The sequence below is a fragment of the Platichthys flesus genome, chromosome 11 (assembly GCF_949316205.1).
Source record: "Platichthys flesus chromosome 11, fPlaFle2.1, whole genome shotgun sequence".
NCBI classification, from domain to species: Eukaryota; Metazoa; Chordata; class Actinopteri; order Pleuronectiformes; family Pleuronectidae; genus Platichthys; species Platichthys flesus.
Window position 1 is genome coordinate 11893913 of NC_084955.1, and position 25754 is coordinate 11919666.

Consider the following 25754-nt stretch of genomic DNA (forward strand, 5'->3'; position numbering starts at 1 on the left):
TGTTTTGTCTCCTCTCGTGTCCTGTGCGTAATGGCACAACCCCCGAGGATGCAACACGTTCAGGGTTGAATGGAGGGGGAGACAGAGGGAGGCAGACAGAAAGTGGGCTGTGGACTGGATCAATGCGAGGTGGGTGGGCACAGACTCGCTCTCTCCCTCTCCCTCTCTCTCTCTCTCTCTCTCTCTCCCTCTGTACCGTATAAGTACAGATGTGTGATGGAGAGAGACCCCATCATACTGCAGTTCGCTTTATTACGCAGTGGAGGAGATGAGCGCTCGGATAGCGAGATCCAACCCGGCCATGAAACTGATCGTGGTGAGTATCTGCCGCTCGTCCACATGGCTCGATCTGATCCGCTGGAGCACAGGGACACGTTTCATACTTTATATACAGAGGCTGTTTCTTTCGGGGGAATCGGTGCGCGGCGCATGTGAGCCAGCTGGGCTACCCAGTCCAGATGTTTTTATTTTGGAGGATGATGCGGAGAAATGAAACTTCTCCATACATCACGCGTCTGCGCAGGTAGTGTGGCGACGTTCATTTATCACAGGAGCCAACAAGACATCTGTCTGCAGTGCGGACTTTTTGCGCTTTGACGTGCTGGAGACAGGATTTATTGAACTCTATCATTGATTTGGGGGAAAGAAGAAACGATCATTCATAAGTCCAGATATGAATCATCATCTTATTGAGTTAAGTTCGTATCTGTTTCGTGTGAGAGCATCTAAAAAAACTCTTAAATATTATAGACTCTGGTTCCATGACACTTATTATTTCTGCTGTGAAGTGGCCGCAGGGGATGGAGGCAACATTCACCCTAACCCGGCTTCTTATTTAAGGCTGACATGATATATGATGCATGTGGACAAAATAGCAGGAACACCAATCCAGATTTTTTGATAATATATCAGGATATCCTAATATATATAATGAATGGTGGGTTCATATCATGCAGCTAAGCTTGTGAAGGTGATATTCAATTTATGCAGTGGCTGTTTTTAGTGACTTAATGGAAATTCTATTTGTGTAGCTGTTGCATGGGATTTAAAAAAGAATATAAGGTGTTTGTGTCCAGCTTCTGTTTGTTTATTCGACAGGTGATGGCTAATATCACAATACAAAACATTTTAATAGAGCATTCAGTCTTTGGAAATGCTGAAGAGGTTGTTTGTTTTCGATGATGAATGGAGCTCATGCCCTTTTTTTATTCTCTGCTGTGAACACTCGTCCACATGATACAACAAACACAAGTTATATGAAAAATCAATGATTGGACGTTTGCTCGGGGTCACATTTCATCGCCTTTATATAGCACGATTGAAATGGATGACACTTTACACTCTGTAAATGGAGTCATGTGTCAGCAGGTGGTCTGTGAGAGTCTTGTTGTAGGTGTGCCTCTGGGCTAAGAGCAGTTACCTCCTTTGGCGTGTTTTGCATGCTGTGCTGTGTTACAGGTTTTGCGTATATGTTCATGTTCAGATGTGTATCAGGGCACAAACAGATTGTGCGTGCGAGCTGCAAAACACTGCACCCACTATCTCGCCTGGTGGATGCATGTGTGTGTTTGTGTGTGTGTGTGTGTGTCTGGGGGGGGAGTGGGACAGAGATCCTCTTTTGCACATGGTTGGTTAGTATAATGGGCGTCAAACATGTTGCTAGGCAGTCAAATACAAATGAAAGTGTGTACATGTACTTCCTTCCATCGTTCAACGTGTTAATATCCATATGGAGCGTGTCCTCCGCCTCGCTGTCGTCTGTGGACCTATAATAGGCAAATATTTTTTTATTACAACTGTTGACGTAATGATCTTCTGTTCATCCAGTTGGTCACACGGCCATTATGGCAGAAGTATTTAGCCAAATATTGAGTCAGTCATACAACCACACAGTTTGGCTCGAGTGTTCACATTCAGCCAATAGTTCAGTGTGTATCCCTCTGGATCCTTCATGCTTTGGTGCCCATTTCCCTGCTAGTCAAACCCCCGGTCTCACAGTCCATCTGTAAGGGATTGTGCGACAAAGGGGCCATCTTAAATGTTGTGTCCAGCAGACAAAGCACCTCACACACCTGTGGGCTCTCTATGTTGCCCTGTGTGCACCCTTTCTGTTGGGTCCTTACACAAGTTTGATGCCAGTGGAACAGATATTCAAATTATTGTTTCCTGTCTTTTTATTTTTGTGTAGACATTTTTCATTTGTTTTGGTGGCCCACTATAGTAAGACTCCCGCTTGATTTACCAGCCAATCAGTGCATGTAACTTAGCCACAAATCCTAATTTGTTACATACTGAAGCAACCCCTCAACCACACACACACACACACACAATGCATTATCTTTTATCTCGGTTGCCTTTATCTGTATACCCCTCCTCCCCGTTACTCTCTGTTGTAGCCGTTGGTATAAGTCGCCAACTTCCCTAAACCCAGCAACAGGTTCACACGCAGACAGGCTACTGGCCTAAGAGGTTACAAGGCCAGAAGAGTCAGGCTGTGGAGAGGGGGGTGAGGAAGTGAGGGTGAGACATAGGGAGGGGGGTGAGGCCGACCTGCGGAGGGTGTGTAAAGGTACAGGATCAACATGTTCAACAAACGAGTAGAGACGTTTATGCAGAAAGAAACGATTACCTCTGGAAGTAGCTGCCACACACACACACACACATACACACACACACACACACACACACACACACACACACACACACACAGACAAACACACACACAACCACACACACACACACACACACACACTTAACTTCCTCTTTTCTTTAACAGTGCTGATAGCAGAAGTGTGTGTGTGTGTGTGTGTGGGGGGGGGGGGCTTATGTGTGTGGCACCGTTGTGATGAACTCATTGATCCAGTGTCTGTGTGTGTGTGTGTGTGTGTGAGTCATAGTAAAAACAGTGTAACTGATGTGATGCAAATGTCTTGAAAGGTTATCTGAACACGGAGAGCGTTGGATTTGCTCGTGTCTGATATTTCGACAGATAGAGAATATGATTCATTAATCCTCCTGTTTGAACATGTAAAGCATCGGGACAAATGCAGCTGCTTTTTATTTCCATCCACGTGTGTTTGACTTATCAGTGCTGGTTATCATGTGCTATAAACAGCGGGGGAAGAGGTATTCAAATCCTTTACTTAAGGTAAAAGTATCTATACCACTCTGAAAAAAAGTATATTGGTGGAGTTGGAAAGATGACAAGACAGGTTTTCCAGTGCAATATTATATTCATCTTTTCCAAATGTCTTAATACTGGATAATTTTCTTCATCTTCAGAACGTTATTTCAGCGAAACCATCTTATATGTTTACATGGGAAATGTCTCTTTGGCCAAAAGCCTATGACATATATACACTAAATTGTTGTAAAGTGTCAAAAGCCCAAAACATCTGCCACCGATGCTTTGATCTTTAACAGTGCATCATATTTCAGAACCATTTATCTTTTAGACCTTCAATGTATCAGTCCAATATATATACTGGTGCAATGTATTGTAATGTAGTGAAAATATTTCTATCTGAAGGATTATAAGTATAATTTAACATAAAGTATATTTAAGTACTGACTCACTGGTTGTCCTTGACCTTGAGAAAATGTGTATGTTTCTTGTGTAAATCTTTCTGCTTTTAAAAATGGACAACAAACAAACTATGATCATTTGTTAATCATTTGGTTCCTTAAATGCCAGGAAATAAAAAACACACAAAAGCTTAATTGGACACGTTCATATTGCTTATTTAGTTTGACCAACATCCCAAAACCCAAATATATAGAGTTTAATATCTTTTAAAAGAGAGAGAGAACGAGTGAATATCTCTTTTGAGTAGCTATTGACAGAGAGAACCTTATCATTTCGTCAATTAATCCATGTTTCATAACAAATTGACAAATTCATTATCTATAGGAAAATAGAGTTAAAAAACGTTCTCTGTTAACACTTTGAGATTTGGAGCAGCACAGGCATCATAACGCTGGTTGCGTTAATGAACCAGTCAAAGATTTATTTTGTTGTCAGAGGTTTATGAAGAAAAGTGTGATGATAGATGTCTTATGATATAGCTGAGTATCATGTCCTTAAAGTTTCTCTGTCTCTTTGTGGGTGAAAAAAAGATTATATTGCTTATTCACTTGAACTACACACACACTCTCTCTCTCTCTTACACATACACACACACACACACACTAACACATACACACACGTCCAAGAGTTGGAATCCCCCCTCAGACCACCTGCGTTCTACAGTTAACTGAAGCCATGTGGCTGCTGGATAAGTTGGTGTCGTGTGGTTTGGTCCCTTTGTGCCACGGCTCTTCTCCTCATGCCATGAAGTTAAAGCTGACCTCAGGCCAGCCAAAACTCGGATTCTCCCCCGTCTTTGAGTTTCACTGACCTCCGCGTCCACAGTAACCACGAGCCCCGGCTCTATCTGCTGGAAGTCAGTTAAACAATGTGGCTAATTTCTTCTGGATGCGATTCTTTTCCAAAGTTCCACTGCCAGCATGAGGGAAGAAGAAGATGTTTACTATTTCAAAATGTAAATGTGATTTACTGAATTACATTAACTTATTGTATGTTCTTTTTTTGTTCTTGCTTCAACCCCCGAACTGCTAAACATCTGTATCATATTTTTCTATTTATACCTTTTGCATCACATAGAAACTAATCTAAATGAACTTGGCAAAAATTTATATTATTAATTATCGAGGTGCCTGGCTTATGACTTTTGCACATTATTTAGTGCAAAGCTTCGGGTGTTGAACATTGGATTCCAGCCTAACACAGTGGCAACATGCAAAGACAAACACTCGTGCTTATATTCACACCTATACGAACAATTGAGAGCCTCAGAATAACATAACAGCAATCGGCCTGTTGGAGTATCTGGGGGAAACCCACACAGAGAGCATGCAAACTCCAGTCAGGCATCTGCAGAACTGGATTTCAAACCAGGAACCTTCCCGCTGTGAGGCGACACAGCAAAGAGGAGACAGTGCTAACCTCTGCCTTACCGTGCCGGCCCAACTCCTATTTATACTCTTTAATGAATTCAACAGATGCTACTCTTACAATCTCAAATGGAAAACATGGTTCATCACTTCTTTGGGCTTCGTGAGCCAGGTGTCTGCTGCTGCAGCCCATATGTTGTGCAGCGCTTACTACGTCCATGTCATCATTGCACATGGCTTCAGATATTTTCACAACTGACAAAGAGTAATCATCCCGAGTCTTTTATTTTGGGAAGTATTGCAGTAGAAACCATGTGTTGCTGCTCAAGGATAGACACACAAACACGTAAACTGTAAACAGTAAGAAACAGACTGGATCTCCCTCTGTGTCTCAAGTGCTGTTGCCTGTTGTGGCGAGTGTGGACGCAGCGTGGGCCCCTGTCACAGGCCTGGGACACCAGGTCGTTTGTCTCCCGCAGAAGTTTAACATCTGTGAATTAACACGTGTTCTTTGTTAGAGGACTGGGAAGAAAAACTGTCTTTGCCCTGCGTGGACACAAAGTTGTCCCTCAGCTGGGTTTAAAGGGGACATATTGTGCCCATTTTACCAGAAGTTGATATGGTTCCTTGGGGTCTTAATGAAATGTCTGTAACATATTTTGGTCAAAATACCACAAGGATCATTTAAAATAGCACCTTTTAACCCTGTCTAAAACAGCCTTCCTCAGATTGACCTGTTTGAGTGAGCTAATGCAAGCCCGATCCCCGGCTAGCGTTAGCTCGCGAGCTAACCAGGCCGGTGGAGCTCGCTCGTCCAAGGCCATGTAGCGAGACTCCCTACATAGGCATGTTGTGACTATGACGTTTATTTCGGTTGTAATTCCATTCGACACACTCTAGCGTGTAGTTTCTGACATAGAGGAACCACAACACATCGGCGAGTTGTTCTTTTCCAGAGTTTTTGGGACGGTAGACATGCCAGATACCAAATTAACATAAATTTACAAATATGAAGCGTTTTTATTTGAACCATTATTCAAAAGTGAGTGACGCTGCTTTTTCCAACAAGCAGCTCCACATCGCACTCCTCTTACCATTTTCCTAGCAGCTGCTGTGCCTTGCTCAAGTGCATCTCCCCAGTATAGTTGCTCAGGGAAGGTAAGGACTGTGTCGTTACCTTTTTCGATGCGTCCTCTCCTCCCCGCTGGCAGCGCTCCACGTCGAATGCACTGCTCACGGAGCGTCGCTGTGATGATGCTGACGGTGTAATTAGGCCTGTCAGTGGCCCCTGTCTGCTGTGTAATTTGGGTTTCCAGCGGTCGTCCACGATGTCGTCAGATGGCATCTTCTGAGGCGACCAGGAGGGTGAAGAGTTCAATATCTCTTTCAGCCGTCGTCCCAATGAGTCAATTCTCACAAAAGTGGACTTATCTTCTTGTCTTCTGGAGCAGGGAGAGCCGGGTGGTCTTGGAAAGCGACTTGATCCGATGACAAATAAATTAAACACTTCCAGAGATTTTGTGACATATATTCTTAGATTTGAACTCTTGCTGGACTTGACCACCCCATGTCATCATTACTCAGTGTGGACTGAATATCAGACGCTAATCTTGTCCTGATTAGAGACGGATCATGTCTCGCAAGACGACACGTCTGTTGAACATCTTCCCGGAAACTCGGTGCAGAATGTAGAAGCTAATTGTTGCCAGACTACCGAGGTTTGCATGGGTGTGAGCTCACATGCTTCGCCGGTGATGACCTCTATTTTTGTCTCTATCGCAGCAGGACGCTACATTTAGCAGCTTTGACGTTGCTCGTTGTTAATCACTCTTCTGTCTTTTCCGATTCCATACACATTCAAAGTCAACCATGTAAGGGTGTGTCAGACCAGTGAGCCGTGTTTTTATCTATTATCAATCTTTTTTAATATTTCTGTGGTATTTTGCTTTTATTGAAAGTACAGAGCAAGGGTGAAATGGGGAGAGACACACAGACGTGCAGAGCAAAGGGCCAGACGGGAATGGAACCCGCGGTCACTGCAGGAAGAGTCAAGCGTCCATATGAAATGTTTTTTTAAGAGATGTTTACAGGCTCTCTGTTTGGTTCTTAATAGTTTGGAATTGAATATGTATATTTGTTTTTACCTTTCATCACTGTGACCTACTCTTTCCCTGAATGGCTTCGCTGTATACTGGAGCTGCAGAGAAGTCAAACTATGTGCTAGGATTTGAAAAACACTCCTGACCCAACCACTTCCACTCGTGCCCAGTCTCTTTGGCTTTGAAATCAGAGGATCCAGTTCCTTACTCATCCTGACTCGAATTTAAGATCAGAGTCGAAGCAACAAGTGTAACTGAGCCCAGGTTTGCCAAAGAAAAGTGGGTCGATCCACTGTGCGCTCCGTCCTCCAGATGTCTTCGAATTGATTGGATGTGGTCTCACGGCTTAATAGTGTGTACATACGCTCCTTAATTTGAAGAGCAAGGCTATGATTGTGGGTTTGATTCCCGCTGGGGCCACCCATGCTACAAACAAACAGTCGCAGTCGGGGGAACTGCGCAGCGAGTCGCTGTGGATGAAAGCCATCGAATGCTGTGCTCGGAGGTCGATAGGCTTTGCCGGGAAAACCACCGCGCTCGCGAGGCCCGTTTGAAGCTTCGGTTTCTGTTATGGTGTGTGAAACCCATTCATCTATTTTTACCGTCTCTTTTTTTTCTTCAATGACCATGAGGAAACAGAAATAGAAGTATTCAAAGTAAACCAACACATTTTTGTCCTTACTTTTGTGTTAAACATAATTTAAGGCTGATAAATGAAATAAATTCACTTATTTCATTTAGGAATTTATCTCTTGTTTACTGTACGAGACAGCAGTGACGCACATGCATTAGTAGATGATAAGATCAATAGGGCAAATGGGGAGGAGGCATACACACACTTCAGAAGACATCACATTGACTTACACTGATTTCCTGGAGACTAACTAACCTTAACCACAGCTAAGCCAAACCCTGAACCTAACCTTAACTTATACTTTAACTCTAACTTTGAAACTTGCCTTCACCTTAAAACTTCTCTTAACCATATGTGTAATGAGCGATTCCTGGACCACACACACACACACACACACACATACACACGCACACAATTTGGATGAAAAGATTTCTATGTCCAAATATTTTGTAATAGTGAGTAAAAGATACATGTGCATACGTGCACATCTACACAAACAGTGAAAACCGATTCTTCCTCTATTTCACCAACTCATACACACTCTGTAGTAGATAGTGTTTTGTGGTTGTACTTTATGTTCTTGCAGGGAAATGAGATGAGCCCAAACACAGGCATAGGCAGAGGCAGATCAATAGTGAGCGGCGGGTAAACTGTAGAGTGGAGTGGGTGAGTGTTTTGTATTCTGGTGGTGAATGGGGAAAGCCCAGTGACCTCCAATAGTTCTCTTTATGAACAGCAGCCAGGAGCGGAGACCACAGAGTGCACAGAGCGGCACTGAGGAAGAAGGCAATTGGACGTGAAGATGGATGTACACACACACACACACACAGTCATTTCTGCATACGTGCCGGCCTGCACAGACATACATGAATGTTCTGTAGTTATTTGTTGAATGGATACATTACATTTTGAAGAAGCATACTGGAAAGCAGAAAACCACACACACAATGTAACGACACCCTATTGTTAGTGTGTCGGATCAGTGAGGATGTGTCCCGGCCAATGGGAAAGTCCACCGAGCCGATGGCTGAGGGCCTTCAGGGTGGAAGGAGGCTGTTGTGTGACATCTGGTCGGCACGTGTCCTCTGACCAGCTGCATGGCTGCATGACAAACATGTGCACCAACTGATATCTTAAATTTTGGATTCGCCCAATGCGCTTCAGCTCCTGCTCCTGATGATACACGGGCCTGAGGAAGTGGCTACACATAACCGTGTCAGAGCTGTGCTTTTAGGTGGAGAGAGATATATGGGTGTGGTGTGTTCTTGCTCCGGGGCGTTAGTACTGTGCTGCAGATCTGCCTTGAATCACGTCAGCTACACAGCGGCCTATCTACCAGAGCTGCTGACATGTGCAGGAGAGCCGAGGTCAGAGAACACGGGGCAGTGTGACACACGTTTCATTTTTAAGATTGTTGCAACTTTAGAGTAATCATTGGGATATGAGGTCATGCAAACGGCTGATAATGCCTCCTGCAAATATTAAAGATTTAAAGGAGTACAGTCATCACTGTTTAAAAGGTCAGTCCTGTGCAGTTATGCTCGATAAAAACTGCTGCTGAATTTCTCCCAGGACTGTAAAGCACAGGAAATCACTTCAGCACCGCGTCTCCACCAGGAACTTCAACGTTCAGCTCCGAACTTTCCCTCAACTCTCGCTTAGAGGAAGCTCTGAGTTGGCGAGTCCACCGAAGATATAAAAATTCCCGGAGCCAAACTGGAGCTGTGCACGAGATTTCTGTCACCGCTGTTAACTGGGTGCTGTGCTCTACCCTCCTCTCTCTCTCTTTCAGCTCTTCACAGCTTCTCTTTCCTGGGCCTTCCAGCAACAGGAAGTTCTACCTAAGTACCAGCACCGTGACCCGGTGACGTCCGAATTCCTCCTGTGCGACCAGTGCCCACCCGGCACGGCCGTGAGGCGACACTGCACCGCCGACACGCCCACAGAGTGCCAACCCTGTCCCGAGAGGCACTTTGCTGAGAACTGGCACTGGGGGGATACGTGTCAATACTGCACCTCGGTACGTACCAGGCCAAAAATAGCATCTCTCTGGTTTCTTCTGAATAGACCCATGAGCTGCATTTTGCGGCGCAAGTAGTGTGACCTACTGTTTTTGTGTATCTACACCCATTTGAGTGAATCGACCAATGATGACCTTGCTGCACATCATGGTCAGGAACTCCTCTGTGGTTTTTCTCGTGCCTTTTCCTTAGATGCTGTTTGTTTACATTTTGTTATTGTGCATCTGTTATTTTTTGGGAAACCAGTGTTTCCACTTCAATTGAAGTTTCTAAAAGTAGCATCTGCATGTGCTCATTGTGGTCCACATTGTGATCTCGCCACAGAGAACAAATGACTTCCTCTTTGCCGCTGGACGAATTATGCAACATGTCCACTGGTCGCCTCTATTCTCTGAATTGTTTTGAGCTACTCAAGCTTACTTTCATATTCCTGTTCAGGCTCTGGGCCTTAACATGATTTTTCTTGTGATGCAGCATCATAATTCCCACGAGTATTTAATATTTCATTACTGTACTTAAACGTATATATGACTCTTCTATATTTATGTGTGAAAGTGATTGCAGGTTTCTTTTTGAATACGCCTGTAGTGTGTGACCTTGTGTGTCTGTTGTGTTCAGGTGTGTAAGGAGAGGCAGCTCGTGAGGCAGCAGTGCAACAGCACCCATGACCAGATGTGTTCGTGTGCCCCAGGTTTCCACCTAGTGGTGGAGTTCTGCATCACACACAGTACCTGTCCACCTGGCTACGGAGTGACAGCTTTAGGTGAGAACTTCATTGATAATGATATAATAGTAATACACCTTATATGTACATATAAATATATACATAAACATATTTATAGTTACAAGGTGATTTATATGTTGAATAGAAAGTCAATAGAAGATCAGCCAGCATTAGACAAACATTAGAGCACAAATACGAAACAGGATGATTGAAACATAAACATTAACAAATAAGATCAGAGCTAGAGTAAATGTAGGTATAAATAATGAGTTGAAGGGGAATCCTGAAAAGGAAACAAATAAAAATGTGTCTTTACAACTAGAACAGATTTTACGCCAGACGGCTCTCATCAGGGAGAGGGTTTACTTAGACGATTATTAGGTAAGGTCACTTGTCATGGCAAATTTGATTAAAAAGGATAAGGCAACCAGTTATTTTGTAGGTTTTCTGTCTATCCAGTCCTGAGAATACATGACATTTTTTGAAAAAGAAGCAGTAACAGTAAACATCTGTAGTACACCAGGGATCATAAGGAGTTATTTCAGCGTACAACCTGAGAGAAGTTGTAAACGTAAGAATATATATATGTAGCTTATTGCCATATATATAGCTCACATGTACCTGTGAGTATTTATTAGTGTTGTACCCATGTCTACACATTCAAGTTCAATAGGTAATCTATTGGATTTCAGTATTTTTTATAAAAATCTCCTCCACTTTACTCGTCCACAAGCCATTTAAATTCCTGACACGACTGTGAGGATCTTTCCAAAATAAAAGACACATCAGTTATTGATCACACTTTCATAATACGCTGTCCTGACCCTTGTATCACTTAATTTGTTCCCGTTTTTCTTTATCTGTCTCTCACACACACACAAACTAAATTTGTAGAGCAGATAATTGTTATCGTAAAGATTAGCAATGGGAACTTCGGTCGGAATGTTAATACTCACACGCATGTTTCGTTGTTGCATTACCACACCTGACCTGCACCTTGAGAGGCAGTATTGCATAATACATGCGTGACATATACTCAGTGTATCCTTTACATGCTCTAGTTCCAGAGAAGTACTTTGGGTTTGCGGTAGTAATGTTATACATTTAGTTATAGCTTAAATACATGTTTCTGAGTTTTGTGATTTCCAAATGATGAGGGATGCAACTCATCATTTCTTGATTTATGATTTAGAGACCTGGCTCAAATAATATTATATATAAATTGAATATTAGTAGACTTTGAAAAAACATTTTTTTTGTCAAAAAGTAATAAATCATGTGAAGATATTAAAAAAATTAAGCTCAGTTTCCTTTCTGTCAGCAAGAATATCAGCTGGTGGCAGTGATGGTCTTAAACTGCTGAAATAAATAAGGTTGGGCAATAAAACAATATCAATTATTATGATTTTAATTTGTTATTGTCATTTGATCATATATTATCAATATGACTTTTATCATTAGAAATACAACTTAGATTCAATATGTATCAATATACTGCTTATGCATTGTACAAACGTGTGTATTGTGTAGAGATAAGGTAACAAAACAATTAATCTATTTCAGATTTGCAGAATGTTTTGCTGTTTGTCTCTGCTCATAAAGAAAAGTTTAAAACCACAACTTTCACTTTGGAGCAAAAATCTGCCTTTAAACTTATAATAATAATAATAATAATAATCATTACATTTATCATGACAATCATTGATTTCTTGATATGCTTTTTCATACATCGCTCAGCCCAAGTACTAAGTTAAAAGCTTCATCAATTAAAAGGGAAGACTGTGTTAAATCATACCAGCGATGGCACGCACTGCAAAGTGCTGCGTCACTTGTTCCTCAGCAAGAACATAAAGGATTTACAACATTACGAAAGAGGAAACTAAGTATAAAGCATCCAGCCACAAAACGGCTATTCAAGAGGAAATGATTCTATTAATGGTTTTACCATGACGGAGATCAGCACCTGAGAATGACGTGTCAGTCCGATATGGTGAAATAAAAATAATTCAATTATCAATATAATGGAGGAAATTTTTACCCTGTTGCCGACTGCTGCTGAGAAACGGCTGAGAATCCTGCCCATTATTTAGACAGTTTCTCTCTGATCACCTGTGATCAGTTTACCAAAATAATCTCAGGTTCTAAACCAACAACCTTCATCTTAGATCCCTTTCCTACAAAATTACTTATACATATAGAACGTATCACACATCACAACTCATTTGGAAGTGCACTCCCCTGATCCACCTACACTCAACACGTCAGGTGTGAAGCCGCTTCTCGAGAGACGCGTTTCACACACGGCCGGGCAGGTTTGTGGAATTGTAGGTGGCTGTATGGGAAATTATTTTTTTCTCTCCAAGGACTGAGATAATTTTGATCTTGCCAGACTAGAATGTGTGAGTAATGCTTGGTCAGTGGTTGCATGCTATTCTGAAATAACAGGTTCTCTTATTGTGGCGTCAACATCAGCGTTTCCCCTCACGATCCGGAAACAAATGCTGTCTAAGCTAATTATAAAGGTCGGCACGGTCGAGGGTGACATTATGATGGTGGATCATCTGGGACCTGATATTCCAGGCAGATTCTTTCCTCTGGTGCGTCACCCGTGACTGTGGGCAACATAAACACAGTTTGGTGCTTAACTTCAACATTTCAGCGAAACAGAATCTGATTTTTCGACTGGAACCACAGCACAAACTGGCGCTGCACTTTGTCATGACTTCATCTCAGACCTGAGAACCTGAATCCAGCCGCTCTGCATCGATGACACAACAATTTCCATCGACGCTGGTGGTTATCGCCATCGGACCCCTGCGCCGCAGACACCAGTCAAAGATGACATAGCTTTTTCCACTACATAGTTCCATCTAAACAATTTGACTTGAAGGCCTAATGTAACTCTGCAGACATGATGCGGCAGTTCAGGGGATTCCCCTCTGTAAGACTTGTTATGTAATGACTTGTGGTTTAAGACCTTTAAACCGCCGGATGATAGAAAAGTCACGGTTCAGTCTTCTAACAGCACAAATCTGTTTTATGACTCTGCTCCTTGATCTCCTGATGCGGCTATTTTTTAAGTCTACGTTCTTTCACTGCAAGGTTTTATGACCTTCTATGGTTTTTGGAAACTGGTAGAAGCAACTAGAACAGAACATAGTATATAAGAGAGAACCAACCAATCAACTGATCATTATCAATTAATCTTATGTTTTCCTTTTTTATCTAAATTGTCCTAAAATAGTAAAAGTGCCCCAAATTGTTTCCCTAAACTAAAGCACAGTTTACTGTCGTTAAATAGCTTGTTTTGTGCAAGAAATCGGAAAATTCGATAGTAGATATGTATATTAAATTATGTTTTGCATTTGCAGTGAAAACAACACAAAATCAAACAAGAGATAGCAGATATTAACACTGCTGAAAGTAGGCAGGATATATATATATATGTAGGCAGGATATATATATATATATGTAGGCAGGATATATATATATATAAGTTAATATTAAGTTTACTATTGATAAGAATCAATTGATTAACAAAATAACTTATCAACTAATTGATTCATAAACAAATAATGTATTTATTAACATAGTGTTTAATCTGTGCATCCAACTGCACCTAATTTAGTTCATGAATACACAACACAATGTATACAGTAGAATTTGCATCACTTGTTTAAATGATATCTAGAGCTTTTTCTTCAGACAGTAGAGTGCAAACATTCTGATTTTGCTGTGACAGAGGAAAATCTCAGAATAAAAACTTGATGCCGGCTTATGAAACCATACTGAAGATACGCTGACACGTTCTCAAACTGCACCTCCTCTGTCAGCAGTGGCCCCGGAAACATTATCACTTCACAAATCAGCATATGGTTTTTGCCTCGTAATGCTAAATGCTGAAGTGTTTTTCAGAGAAAGACCATATTGTGCCGTGATAGCGGGAAACTCACAAAAGGTTAAATCTGATATGAGTGGCTCATCCTCCCACAGCGCTTTCATTTCAGCACGTCAGAGATTAAAATAAAATGAGGATGTGAGCCGCTACCTGGTTCATCATGATAGTGTACAGGTCATACACCATTTACGTTAACTGTAAAGTCACCATGGTAATGGTAAATGGGCTAAAATGCTTTAAGATACTGAGTGAAATAAATATTTGCCTGTAGGTCACATTATTATATAAGAAGGGACACAAAAAACTAATAATCATTAATATATAATGAGAAATTTCACAGTAAATTCTTAGTGTTTTTTCAGGTGTTACTTTTGAATTATATAATGACTTCATTGTATGTGAATAAAATACATTTATGTCTCAGCACGTCGGTTTAAGCAGGATAATGTGTTGTTCTTGCTGGGTTTATTACTTTAGAGTGTTTTTTTCCCGGATGATTAACATTTGGTATCGAGAGGTCAAAGGTCATTGTAAAAAATATATATATGGTCAGAGAAACACATTTTCTAAGATAAATCCCAAAATTATAGAGACAATCTTATATTGATAACTTCACTTATCATATGTTGACATGTGATAAGTGAAGTCATGAGGCAGTCACTTGAATGAAATAGCCTTATTACAATATAAAACGTTAGCATGGCCTTACTGGGATATATGCAGCGTGAATAGGGTGTGCATTGCTTTTCACTCAAGATGAAAAGAGTTTTCTTCTCAATCACTTTAGATATTTGGACATTGTATTTTCAATTTAGTACATAAACATTTGGATAAATGCGACATGTATTATTTCTGATTACACAAAACATCCGAGCTGAAGACCTTACAGTAGTTTCACTTGTGTTTTACTGAGTATTTGAAAGCATACATTAACAAACCTCACAGACAATTGGGGGGTTTTGATGAATTTCCTGTCAGTCAATCTGAAAAAGAACAATGTGGGGTGCGGGTTGATTTGTCAGCATAGTAGTAGTTCTCAAGCACTGTGGTTTGTAAGCAAGATAAAATAAAGGATCTGTTGTAGTAAGTGAGACCAGTGTGAGTCATTATCCGAGTCCCACAGTCATCTGTCATTGTGATTGGTTGTCACATGACGCTGTGGTTGTCGTTCCCGGAATCACTTCGTCCTTTGAGACAAGCTGAACGTGCATATCGTGTTCACGCTGGAAAATGCTGAGATTTCACATGAGGAGAAGTGTGATGAGGAGTCGGCATGATTGAGCTTCTAATCATAAATGATACCTGTGATTTTAAGCTGTATAAATCCATTTACAGCCGTGTTCTCATTCATTAAATCAAAAGACCAACCTGTGTGTTTCTCCTGCAGGTACACCAGTGAGTGACACCGCGTGTGAGCCCTGTCCGCCTGGTCATTTCTCCGCCGGCAGCTCGGCCACTGAGACGTGTCAGCGCCACAGAAACTGCTCGGACTTGGGCCTGAAGACGCTGAGGTGGGGCACGTCCACCTCAGACAGCCTCTGCGGCAGCCAGGACAAGGCGGCAACACTGGAGTGCTCCCAGCATCACACTCTGTGCCACACTGGTGAGAACACTGTCTTCAACTAGCTAAAGTAGGGCTCAATGTCTAATTGTCAGCATGTGGAGGGTTTTAGGGACCAAATGCAGACTGGAGATCATTTGTACAGTACACACACACACGCGCACACACACACACACACACACACGTGATAATGATTTTGAGCAAACCTCAATTGTCAACAGCTTAGAATCCGTCAGAGCTGAATTATTTTCGACGTGTGGTCATTTCATTCCTGAAGGCATGCAGGGGATTTCCTCGGTCAGGTCTGTTGTCCAAATTCCATTCTTTCCAAATTCTTGCGTGCCTGTAAAACCAACACAAGAGGAGGAAGAAGTTCTAGAGTAAAGGAGTTGAACAGGGTGTTTACGGCAATCCTGTCATAGTGACCCAGGATGGATCCATTACTCCTTTAGCTGTCACATCCTCGGAGCGCAGTAACAGAGGAAACTGAGTCAAGCACAAACGAGAGAACAGGCGGGATGGTTAGTTTCAGTTACTCAGACCTTAACTATGACAGATGCTATTCAGATACGAAACTGAATATTTCGGGAAACCAGTCACTACACACACACACACACACACACACACACACACACACACACACACACACACACACACACACACACACACACACACACACACACACACACACACACACACACACACACACACACACACTGTGTAGCTAAGGGTGATGCTCTCCTCAAACATTCATTCACAAATTGTCTTCCTGTGGACAACACAACCGCAGATAGTTTGTGGTAAATCCTGGAAGCGTTTAGTAAAAATGTTAAATTGAAAGCAGTTGGGATTCCCAAAGCTGCTGCGTATTTCAGAGCAACCACCAGGATGTCAGTGTCAATTATGAACCGAGCTGCACGTACAACATCCAGACACGAGAGAAACAAGAGATAATATCCTCTTCACATTAAACTCAATGACTCTACACTGACATCGGTTTCCTGATGTCCATCATCTTCTGCAAGTCAGTTCAGCTGTGATTTCATCGCCTCCAGCTCTCGTTGTCCTGGGTTTGTAACCGGTGTCAGGTTGACAAGCTGTAATGTATGAGAGTAAAAAATGATGGAAAAATTGAGATTTTGAGAATAAAGTTGAGTGAAAAAAATTATAATTTCCGATAAGGTGTTGTCAGATAGGAATATTTGAAATTGGGAAGTTGTGCCAAAACAGTTATGCTTATTTCCTGAAATAAATGTTCATACTATTATGACTTTTCTTGTTAAATTTCTACTTTATTCTCCTTATATTACAGCTTTCTTGTAAATTACTTTATTCTTGTAATATTACGACTTTATCACACAATGTTACAACATTTTCCCAAAATCTCATAATCCGTCTTCATTGGGCTCTAATAGTTTGTTGCAGTAATCAGAGCAGGTTGAGGTTTCCCCGACTTCAAATTAAGAAAACACTAAAACAGGCTCAGCAGATCTTCGCTTGCAGAAATGTAGAACACGTTATGATAAAACACGAAGGATTTGGTGCAACTGAGCGGGAAAGTGGGAAATCTCAGTTGGAAGTGCACTGGTCGTCTCGTTGCAGAGAAACACAGGCACACTCAGCTTGGTTCGGTTTGTCAATAGTGGTTCTGTGCTGTCGATGGGGAAGAGAAAGAGAGGAAATAATTTTCTCTGATGTGGTCACACTCCGAGGCAACACTAATAAACACTCACGCAGACGTGTAAAAACAAATCCAGTCATAAAACATCAACTGTGTGGAGAGGAAAAACCCGAATCTAAACAGCAACCCTGTTCCAAGAATAAAGAATACATTTCAATGCAACTGGTCATTTGTTACATGATGTTCCCTCTGCTCTGCTGTTACCTTCCAAAAAGCTCTTAGTTAAATTGTCTGGAATAAAACAGATAAATCTCATTTACGTTTTCATCCCGGTATCCCACTCGCCCAAGTGCACTAAGCCACAGTCAGGAGACGACTGTGTCACTGTGACCACCGAGTGATGAACGCTGGATTAAACATTCAATGTTTGGGAAATTGCACTGACTCATTCTGACAGTTACGCAGTAATATCTATTTAAGGTTAGTCACCATAAGCTACTGGTCAAAGGTCAAATAAGACATTTGCAGCAAAACCCCTGTGCTGACTTTTTGCATGGAATATCGTCATTATCATACTGTCACACTATGTTGAGGCGGCTGTGGCTCAGTAGGTAGAGAGAATAGACGTCCACCAACCAGAGGGGTTGTTGGTTTGTTCCCCTTCTCCTCCAGTCTGTGTTGGGCAAGAGACCGTTACCCGAATGGCCCCTGACAGTTGTGCCGACAGTGTATGATGTGATACCGTAAAAATAAAAAAATGGTTTTAAAGCCCACTCTTCCTGTCTCGTTCACTTTATTCCAGATGTGACTCTGTGTGAGGAGGCGGTGTTCCAGTCTCTCGCCTCGCTGCAGCTGTCCTCAGTGCCCCTGGAGCGGCTGTTGGAGAGTCTCCCGGGCAGGAGGGTGGATCGTAAGAGCCTGGAGAGGCTGAAGAAGGCCTGCTCCCCTCACCAGCAGGTCCTCCACCTGCTGCGACTGTGGAGGGAGCAGAACAAGGACCAGGACAAGCTGTACGGCATCATACGAGGTACAATCTGAACAACAAAGCACTATTTTAATTTTACCCAGAAAATGATTTAAGTCCTGCAATTGTGTATTCATGTTTGTATCCTGTCCCTCCAGGTGTGAACCACTGTGAGAGGAAGGTCTCTCGCTGCAACAGCCTGAAGAACCTGACCCTGGACGACCTCCTGCAGGTCACCAACAGCCTGCCGGGGGTGAGGGTTCAGCAGGAGGACGTCCGAGCTGTGGTCTCGACCTGCCGGCCCAGGCAGTACATCCTGCAGCTTCTTCACCTTTGGAAGACGGCAAACTACGACCTCGATCTAGCCAAAGGCCTGTCTCACAGTCTGAGGGTGCTGCGTAGCCAGGAGACGCCGCGCTACCTGCTGAAGGGCCTGAAGAAGATCAGCCGCATCATAGGAACCACCTCAGCGCACAAGTTGTATGAGAAGATGTTTGTCAGTATGCTGCAGGACGAGTTGTGTTTAAAGGGCCATAAGCCTTTAAATGAATAAGGAAGCAGGTACAAACAGGAATATATGTAGAAACACACAAACACACACACACAAACACACACACACACACACACACACACACTCACTGAACCTTGGGCATAAAGGTATGTGAAAGAGTAACAGACATGGGTCAGATGATATTTTCAGGTCTTCAAGATATCACCAAATGATATCAAGCTATACACAGAGTACCAAGAGGTACTTCGTCAAAAAAGAAAAGTGGAAAGATAAACTCTTCTTCCTGTCACTGGTGTTCTATCAAATTATTATTGATTATGTGAGGTGACACATGATGATAAAAACTACAGTAAAAAGTAAAAACTTCCATCTATATAAAGTCTCGGTCTGCAGTTATAAATTGAATTGAAGAATTGATACAATATAGAAAACCTATTTGACACCTGTGTTTACTCAAACCAGACTAAATCAATCCTGGAAACAACTATTTAAGATGTAAATAGCAAACTGTTTAATGGAGGATGGGCTGTTTTTATTATTGTTGCTTTCTCGCTGTTTGAGAGGAAGGATTTGGTTTCATAATGAAATACATGTAATTTTCTACAGTTTGGCTTTGTTTGTTTGTTGGTTTGTTCTGGACTGCTGGCAAGTAAAGCTCGTCTGAATTTTTTATTTTTAAATTGTCAGCTTTATGAATGTACAAAGGAGTGCAATTGTTTTCTATTTAAAAAAATGTAGTTTCTGAACATGTAAAAGCTTGTTTTTTTTATTACTTCATCAGAAATACTGGATTCCAAATGCTGCAAGTTCCTGAAGTGATATTTGTTTTATATTTTGTTTTATCAGTTTTATATTGTTAATTGTATGATCTTTATTGTATATATGCTTGACTGGTTCTCTTTAAGCTCGTGTAACTTGTGAACACTAATGTCAAATGATCTGATTAAAATCAGTTTGTAAAAAAATACATATATTATTGTCTCTGGCATTTTGCTGTTGTCCTATAATTTCCTTCAAGGTTATAGAATAGATTATATCAACGACAGGAGTTAATATTAAATATATTTTAATTTCAAGCATAATATAAATACAACACTTAGAACATTTAAGTGAATGTCAATATTCATTACATACTAGGGTTGGGCAACATCCATAAAATTCTTTTTTCCAGTATATGCTGTGAATATGTTTTATCTGAGCCACTTTCCTCAAAGTGGTACAACGCAATGGCGGATCTAGGATTTTCTAAATGAGATTCCCCAAACAGGGGCCATGCAGGGGCCACAATTTAGGCGGCCATTTAGGCTATATGTCCAACATCCATATTCAATTCCTGATTCAGTAAGGTGAACATTTAGGTCATTCCTTGTTTACTGTTTACTGTTAGCTCTATAGCCTCAAACTGTTGAATACACGGTATTTGGAAAATTATTCCTTGTTCAAGTACAGTGTATACTCCAGAAAAGGCAATATAAATTCTTAACAAATTTTCATATTTATTGTTGGTGTTGTAAATAAGCGACTAGTATAAAACAAGTTAATTATAAAAAAGTCCTCTGACAGGACAGGGGCTCTCCCAATCAGATTTCCGCTGGGGCCAAAGCCTCCCCAGCCCCGCCCATGGATGCACCCCTGCACTAAATCTAACCCATCAAGCCTTCATGTTTTGAAAGATTTTTACTACAATTAAATGACCGCTCACTTGAAGTTTGCGGAATGGTATTCAAAGGGTCTTCAGAGCATGAGGAAAAAATTCTGATTATACAAAATGTTAATGTTTTGGGGCTGAGGGTTGAGGGATGAATGCAGCCAAACCCAGAGATTCTTTAAAGAATTCAGCTCAAGTGCAGGTGACCTGCTGGTGCAATGGTTCAACTCTCAGTGCAAGGCAACATCAGGGTGGCTTAAGTACAAGTTTCTGACCTGTCCTTGAGTGTCCCAGTGCCAAAGAGAAGGAGTGAGAGGATCTGTCAGGAAGAATGAGATAAACTCTCAAAATCCAGGTGTTCAGAGCGAGATCCAACCAAGAAGACAGAAGCTTTCAATGATACTTTTATAAATGAAATGTTAAGACATACATTTCTAATAACATGTTTCCCCTTTACATTTGAATCTGAATTAAAGAGGTTTGATTACTTTCTAAAGCCACTTTATTTTATTCAGGCAAATATCGTGTAGAGCTCCTCTCTGCTAGGACGGAGCAATTTAAGCACAAGGTACTTGAGAATTTATATATACAAAAAACTTGTTTTCTTTTACATGATCTCAATTAATATCACTCTGACATGATGATATCATATTCTTGTATTCTGCAGAAACAGGAGATGAGCAAAACTAAGTCCCTTATTTGACTCATTTCCCCTTATCAGCAAACTGTAAATTCTGAGTGACTCACCAATACTTAGGTTCAAAGAAAATATTTGACTTATTGGCTGACTTACTTACTTACTGCTCAAATGTCAAACCATTGAAAAAGTATCCACATCTCCATACGAATGACGATAAAGAGAGATTGAATGAAAATTTAAAAATGTCTTTTAAAGAGGTTGTGCAAAAGCAGATATTTCCTTGAGATTCCTTTAGCGGTTTCACAACCTCTGGGGTCATGACTGCTATAAAATTACTGCAGCATGGAAGATTGTTAAATTTTCTTGACTTGCATATTAGATCCTGAAACATCCGGGGCATCAAAGCTGATGAACTCAGATTCAATTCCAGTAAATTAGAAACTGTGCAAAGTGGAAACATCAGCTTCTTCTATACAGACATGGGGAACTGTAAAAAGCTGAATTAAATGTCCTTTAATGGTTTTGAATCTAATTAACTGATCTCTTGGTTTGACGCACCTCATGTTTTAATACTTCCTAGAAGCTTTTATTAGTAATTTATTTTTTTCTCCGAACCTGAGGCTCTCTCTTTGTGGAAGTGGAAGTTAGAAGATAGCTGACCTTTTTTGAATTGCGGTTGATCTCTCACCGGACGCCTACGCACATGCAGTTCCTGTACGTTTGTCGTTCACTATAAGAATACTTGCTTCCACTACCAAATCCACTTCAACTGGGGTCCCAACATTATCAGCATGGTGAGTGTTCTCTATAAATTTCATGTGATTAAGTTAAAAATGATCAAATCCTGCACAGACAGAGACGTGAGGATTAGTGTTAATTTGATTGATGTATAATCACAAAAAATATCTAATTTAAAGGCAGTCCAATTACTGAAAACTATTTTGAATAAAATGTGTATCTTATATGGTTTGTATTCATTGAAAATTGACTAAATTACTTAATGTTAAATGGACTAAAACTTCACTATTTTAATCAAGGACAGTTGTATTTACAGTCTAATAACAATATTATTCATAATATTAATAATAGTCCCCAAAATATATTTATGTCCCTGGTGGACACCTGAGAGTTATTTTGGGAGGTAAGTGGTAGTAGTAGCTACTACTACTTACCTCCCAAAATAACTCTTAATTCAGTAAATGTCCGAATGAAAAAGTTGTGGGAAAACTGATTGCGTGTGATAAAAATAGTGAACAGAGGGAACATCATTTATAATTAAAATGCCGCTGCTGCAGTCAAATTGTATGTTTGCTTAAGGAATTACAATAATAAAACAGTGATGAAGATATATGGGCAATTTCCAATAAATTGACAAAAATAAATCATATTGCTGTGATTTACCTGTAACTGCCGTGAAAGATATAGTTACTGACTGCACACAGTTGTGCATTTAAAGCTTCAGTGTGTCATAAAAACTCAAAAGGTGTTTAGTTTGTCCAGTCTGGGCTACTCTAAAAAACATGGTGGTGCCTGAGGATCCATGTTTGTATATATAAAGTATTTAAATATAAAGGGCCTATTCTAGGGTAAAGAAAACAATAATTATTTTAGATGATTACACACTAGTGAATATATCAATAGGATTATTCTATATTCAATTTCTGCCAGTAGATCCCATTCACATAAATCTTACACCCAGGACCTTTTATGCCCATTGTATTTATTTAAATCTTGTGGTTGTAGTAATAGTAGAAGTAGTAGCAGTAGTGGCAGTAGTAGTACACTCGTAGTAATAGTATACATTTTAATACCTGCAGTAGAAGTGACCATGTTAGTAGAATATGTCGTAGTTGTGGTAGTGGCAGTAGTAGTATACTAGTAGTTGTAGTATAACTTTTAATACCTCCAGTAGCAGTGACCATGGTAGCAGTAGTAATAGTAGTAGTATACTAGTAGTAGAAGTAGTTTAATACCTGCAGTAATAGTGACAATGGTAGTAGAAGTAGTAGTAGTAGTACACTAGTAGTAGTAGTAGTTTAATACCTGCAGTAGCAGTGACCATGTTAGTAGAAGATGTAATAGTTATGGTAGTGGCAGTAGTAGTATACTAGTAGTTGTAGTATAACTTTTAATACCTCCATTAGCAGTGACCATGGTAGTAGTAGTAGTAGTAGTAGTAGTAGTAGTAGAAGTAGTTTAATACCTGCAGTAGCAGTGGCCATGGTAGTAGAAGTAGTAGTAGTAGTAGTAGTATACTAGTAGTAGTAGAAGTAGTTTAATACCTGCAGTAGCAGTGACCATGGTCCTCTCCTCAGCTCTTCTTACAGTTCCTCCTGCTCTCCGGAGTTCTCTCCGGGGTTCTCTCCACTGTCCCCGCGGTCGACCCTCTCCGCACCTTCCAGTTCCGGAGCCCTTGGACCGGGGAGGACCTGACGTGTGACCGGTGTCCACCAGGCACCCACATGACCGCGCAATGCACCGCCTCCACGGCCACCAAGTGCGCGCCGTGTCGGAGGGAGCACTTCACCGAGCTGTGGAACCACCTGCCCCGGTGTCTGTACTGCGACAACTTCTGCACCGACAACCAGGAGGTGGAGACCGAGTGCTCGCCGGTCAGCAACCGGGCGTGTCGGTGTCAGGAGGGCTTCTACTGGGCCAGTGACTTCTGTGTGCGACACTCGGAGTGCGAGCCCGGGGAGGGCGTTCGAACCAAAGGTAAGATCACTGCAAACTAAGAACTTCACCAGTTGGAGACACTTGCGATGCAAATTGCGAAAACGACAACAACAAAAGGGATGAGCCCGGCTGCAGGTCAATGCTTTGTGAAGTTCCATCACCACTGACGAGTAACAAACTTCAATGACGTCACAAAGCATTGAACCAAAGCCAGCGTCATCACTTTTTTGGGTCCCCCTGGAAACGTTTCCGTTATTGTTTAAGCTATTTGCAGTGCGTTCCTGTATTTGCATGACAGGTGCTCAAGTGAAAGTTTCACACAGCAGTACATCTTTTGATTACACGTTCACACATTAGGATGTTTAAGACTCAATTCAGATCACTGGAAATGATTATGTCACACAGAGAATAAATTCTTGATTCCACTATTTCTACATTTGTATATAGTGAGTACACATATAGTAGCCTATATACAGTCTTGTATGGTTTTGCAGAATTAGAAATGCAGTTGTTGGGCATTGTAACACATTTTAAATTGAGAATTGTTGCCATCATGGGCCAGAGTCAACTTTTGTAAATCTGTAGAAGTAAAGAAATAGCTGAGGATCCTTCAATAATCAATGCATCAGTTATTCAATATTTTAAAGGCTTAGCAGCCCAAAACCATCGAGTTTAAGGATAAAGCAGAAATTCACAATGTGCACAGAATCTCTGCAGAAGTACATGTGATCATTTGGGCTCTTTGCAGCCACAGTGGCAGCTTGAAGCATGTGAGTGAACCCAAAATGCTCTGTGACTTATTTCAGGTACGTCGCAGAAGAACACTGTTTGTGAACAGTGCTCTGATGGCTACTTCTCCAACTCGTCTTCTGCTCTGAAAACATGTGTAAGGCATCAGGAATGTGCAATTGGACAGACTGTGCTGCTTCCCGGCTCAGTTTACCATGACTCGGTGTGCGGCACCTGCGATTCGCTTGCAAATGGAGGTGTGTAGTTTATGTCCAAATTGTGCGAGTTATTTTTAACTGCCCCAACATAAACTGAATTTCCTACTCACATGATACAAACGTGTCTCTCAGGTGAGACACTCAGGACCCTCCTCTCGGACTTCTTCTCAATGCACAGGATGCGTGTGGTAAAGATGTGGAGATTTGTCACCAGGTGAGACTATGCGTGTTTCTCTCCCTTCTTCTCTTGCCTCTGTTCACCCACTAAACCGACTTCTCCATCTCACAGGAACATCAATCGTTCGGCCCCCAGACAGAGAGGTGCTCTCATGCATCAGATCACAACGTGGTTGGCCCAGGCTCCAGAGGAGCAGCTGAGAAAACTGCCACAGATGCTGAAGGACTCAAACCTCAAAACCATAGCAGAAAAACTGGAGAAGAGACTCATGGAGATCCAGCACAAGATTCCAAACTGTAGCTTAAATCTAATAGAATGACAGTTCATGGTATATGTCGGAGTATGACATGTTTGAGACATTAAAAGCCACATACCTCAGTGTGATGCAGCTGATTTTTTTGCCTATTTGAAAAGCACTTTTTTTTACCACATTGTTTATTTTCCTGTGAGAGTGTATGCATTGCCACGTGATAATTTCGTAGAAATCAGTGATGAATCTTTGACAGATACATGAAAAGCTTGATGATGGACTGTTTCCATTAATTGGATATGGATCAACGCTGCAAACATCGAAAGAAAACTTCTAAACCAAAATTCTGATATTTATCAGTTTAACCAAGCATGGCTGTAATTTAACCAAATGACCACTGGGTGTCGCCCTCCTCCATCTTTACCTCTG

The 25754-nt window shown here is 41.3% G+C and overlaps 2 protein-coding genes across 2 annotated transcripts; both read left to right on the plus strand.

Annotated features, from left to right (window-relative positions):
* Positions 1-206: 206 nt before the first annotated feature.
* Positions 207-19462, plus strand: LOC133964441 (tumor necrosis factor receptor superfamily member 11B-like). Its single transcript, XM_062398519.1, has 6 exons — positions 207-316; positions 9479-9706; positions 10326-10470; positions 15717-15932; positions 18314-18538; positions 18634-19462. The coding sequence occupies exons 1-6, from the start codon at positions 269-271 to the stop codon at positions 19026-19028; spliced, it is 1257 nt and encodes a 418-aa protein (XP_062254503.1). The 5' UTR covers positions 207-268; the 3' UTR covers positions 19029-19462.
* Positions 19463-22048: 2586 nt separating this feature from the next.
* On the plus strand, positions 22049-25454 carry LOC133964420 (tumor necrosis factor receptor superfamily member 6B-like). Its single transcript, XM_062398488.1, has 5 exons — positions 22049-22068; positions 23590-23989; positions 24757-24936; positions 25030-25111; positions 25187-25454. The coding sequence occupies exons 1-5, from the start codon at positions 22066-22068 to the stop codon at positions 25392-25394; spliced, it is 873 nt and encodes a 290-aa protein (XP_062254472.1). The 5' UTR covers positions 22049-22065; the 3' UTR covers positions 25395-25454.
* The last annotated feature ends 300 nt before the right edge of the window (positions 25455-25754 follow it).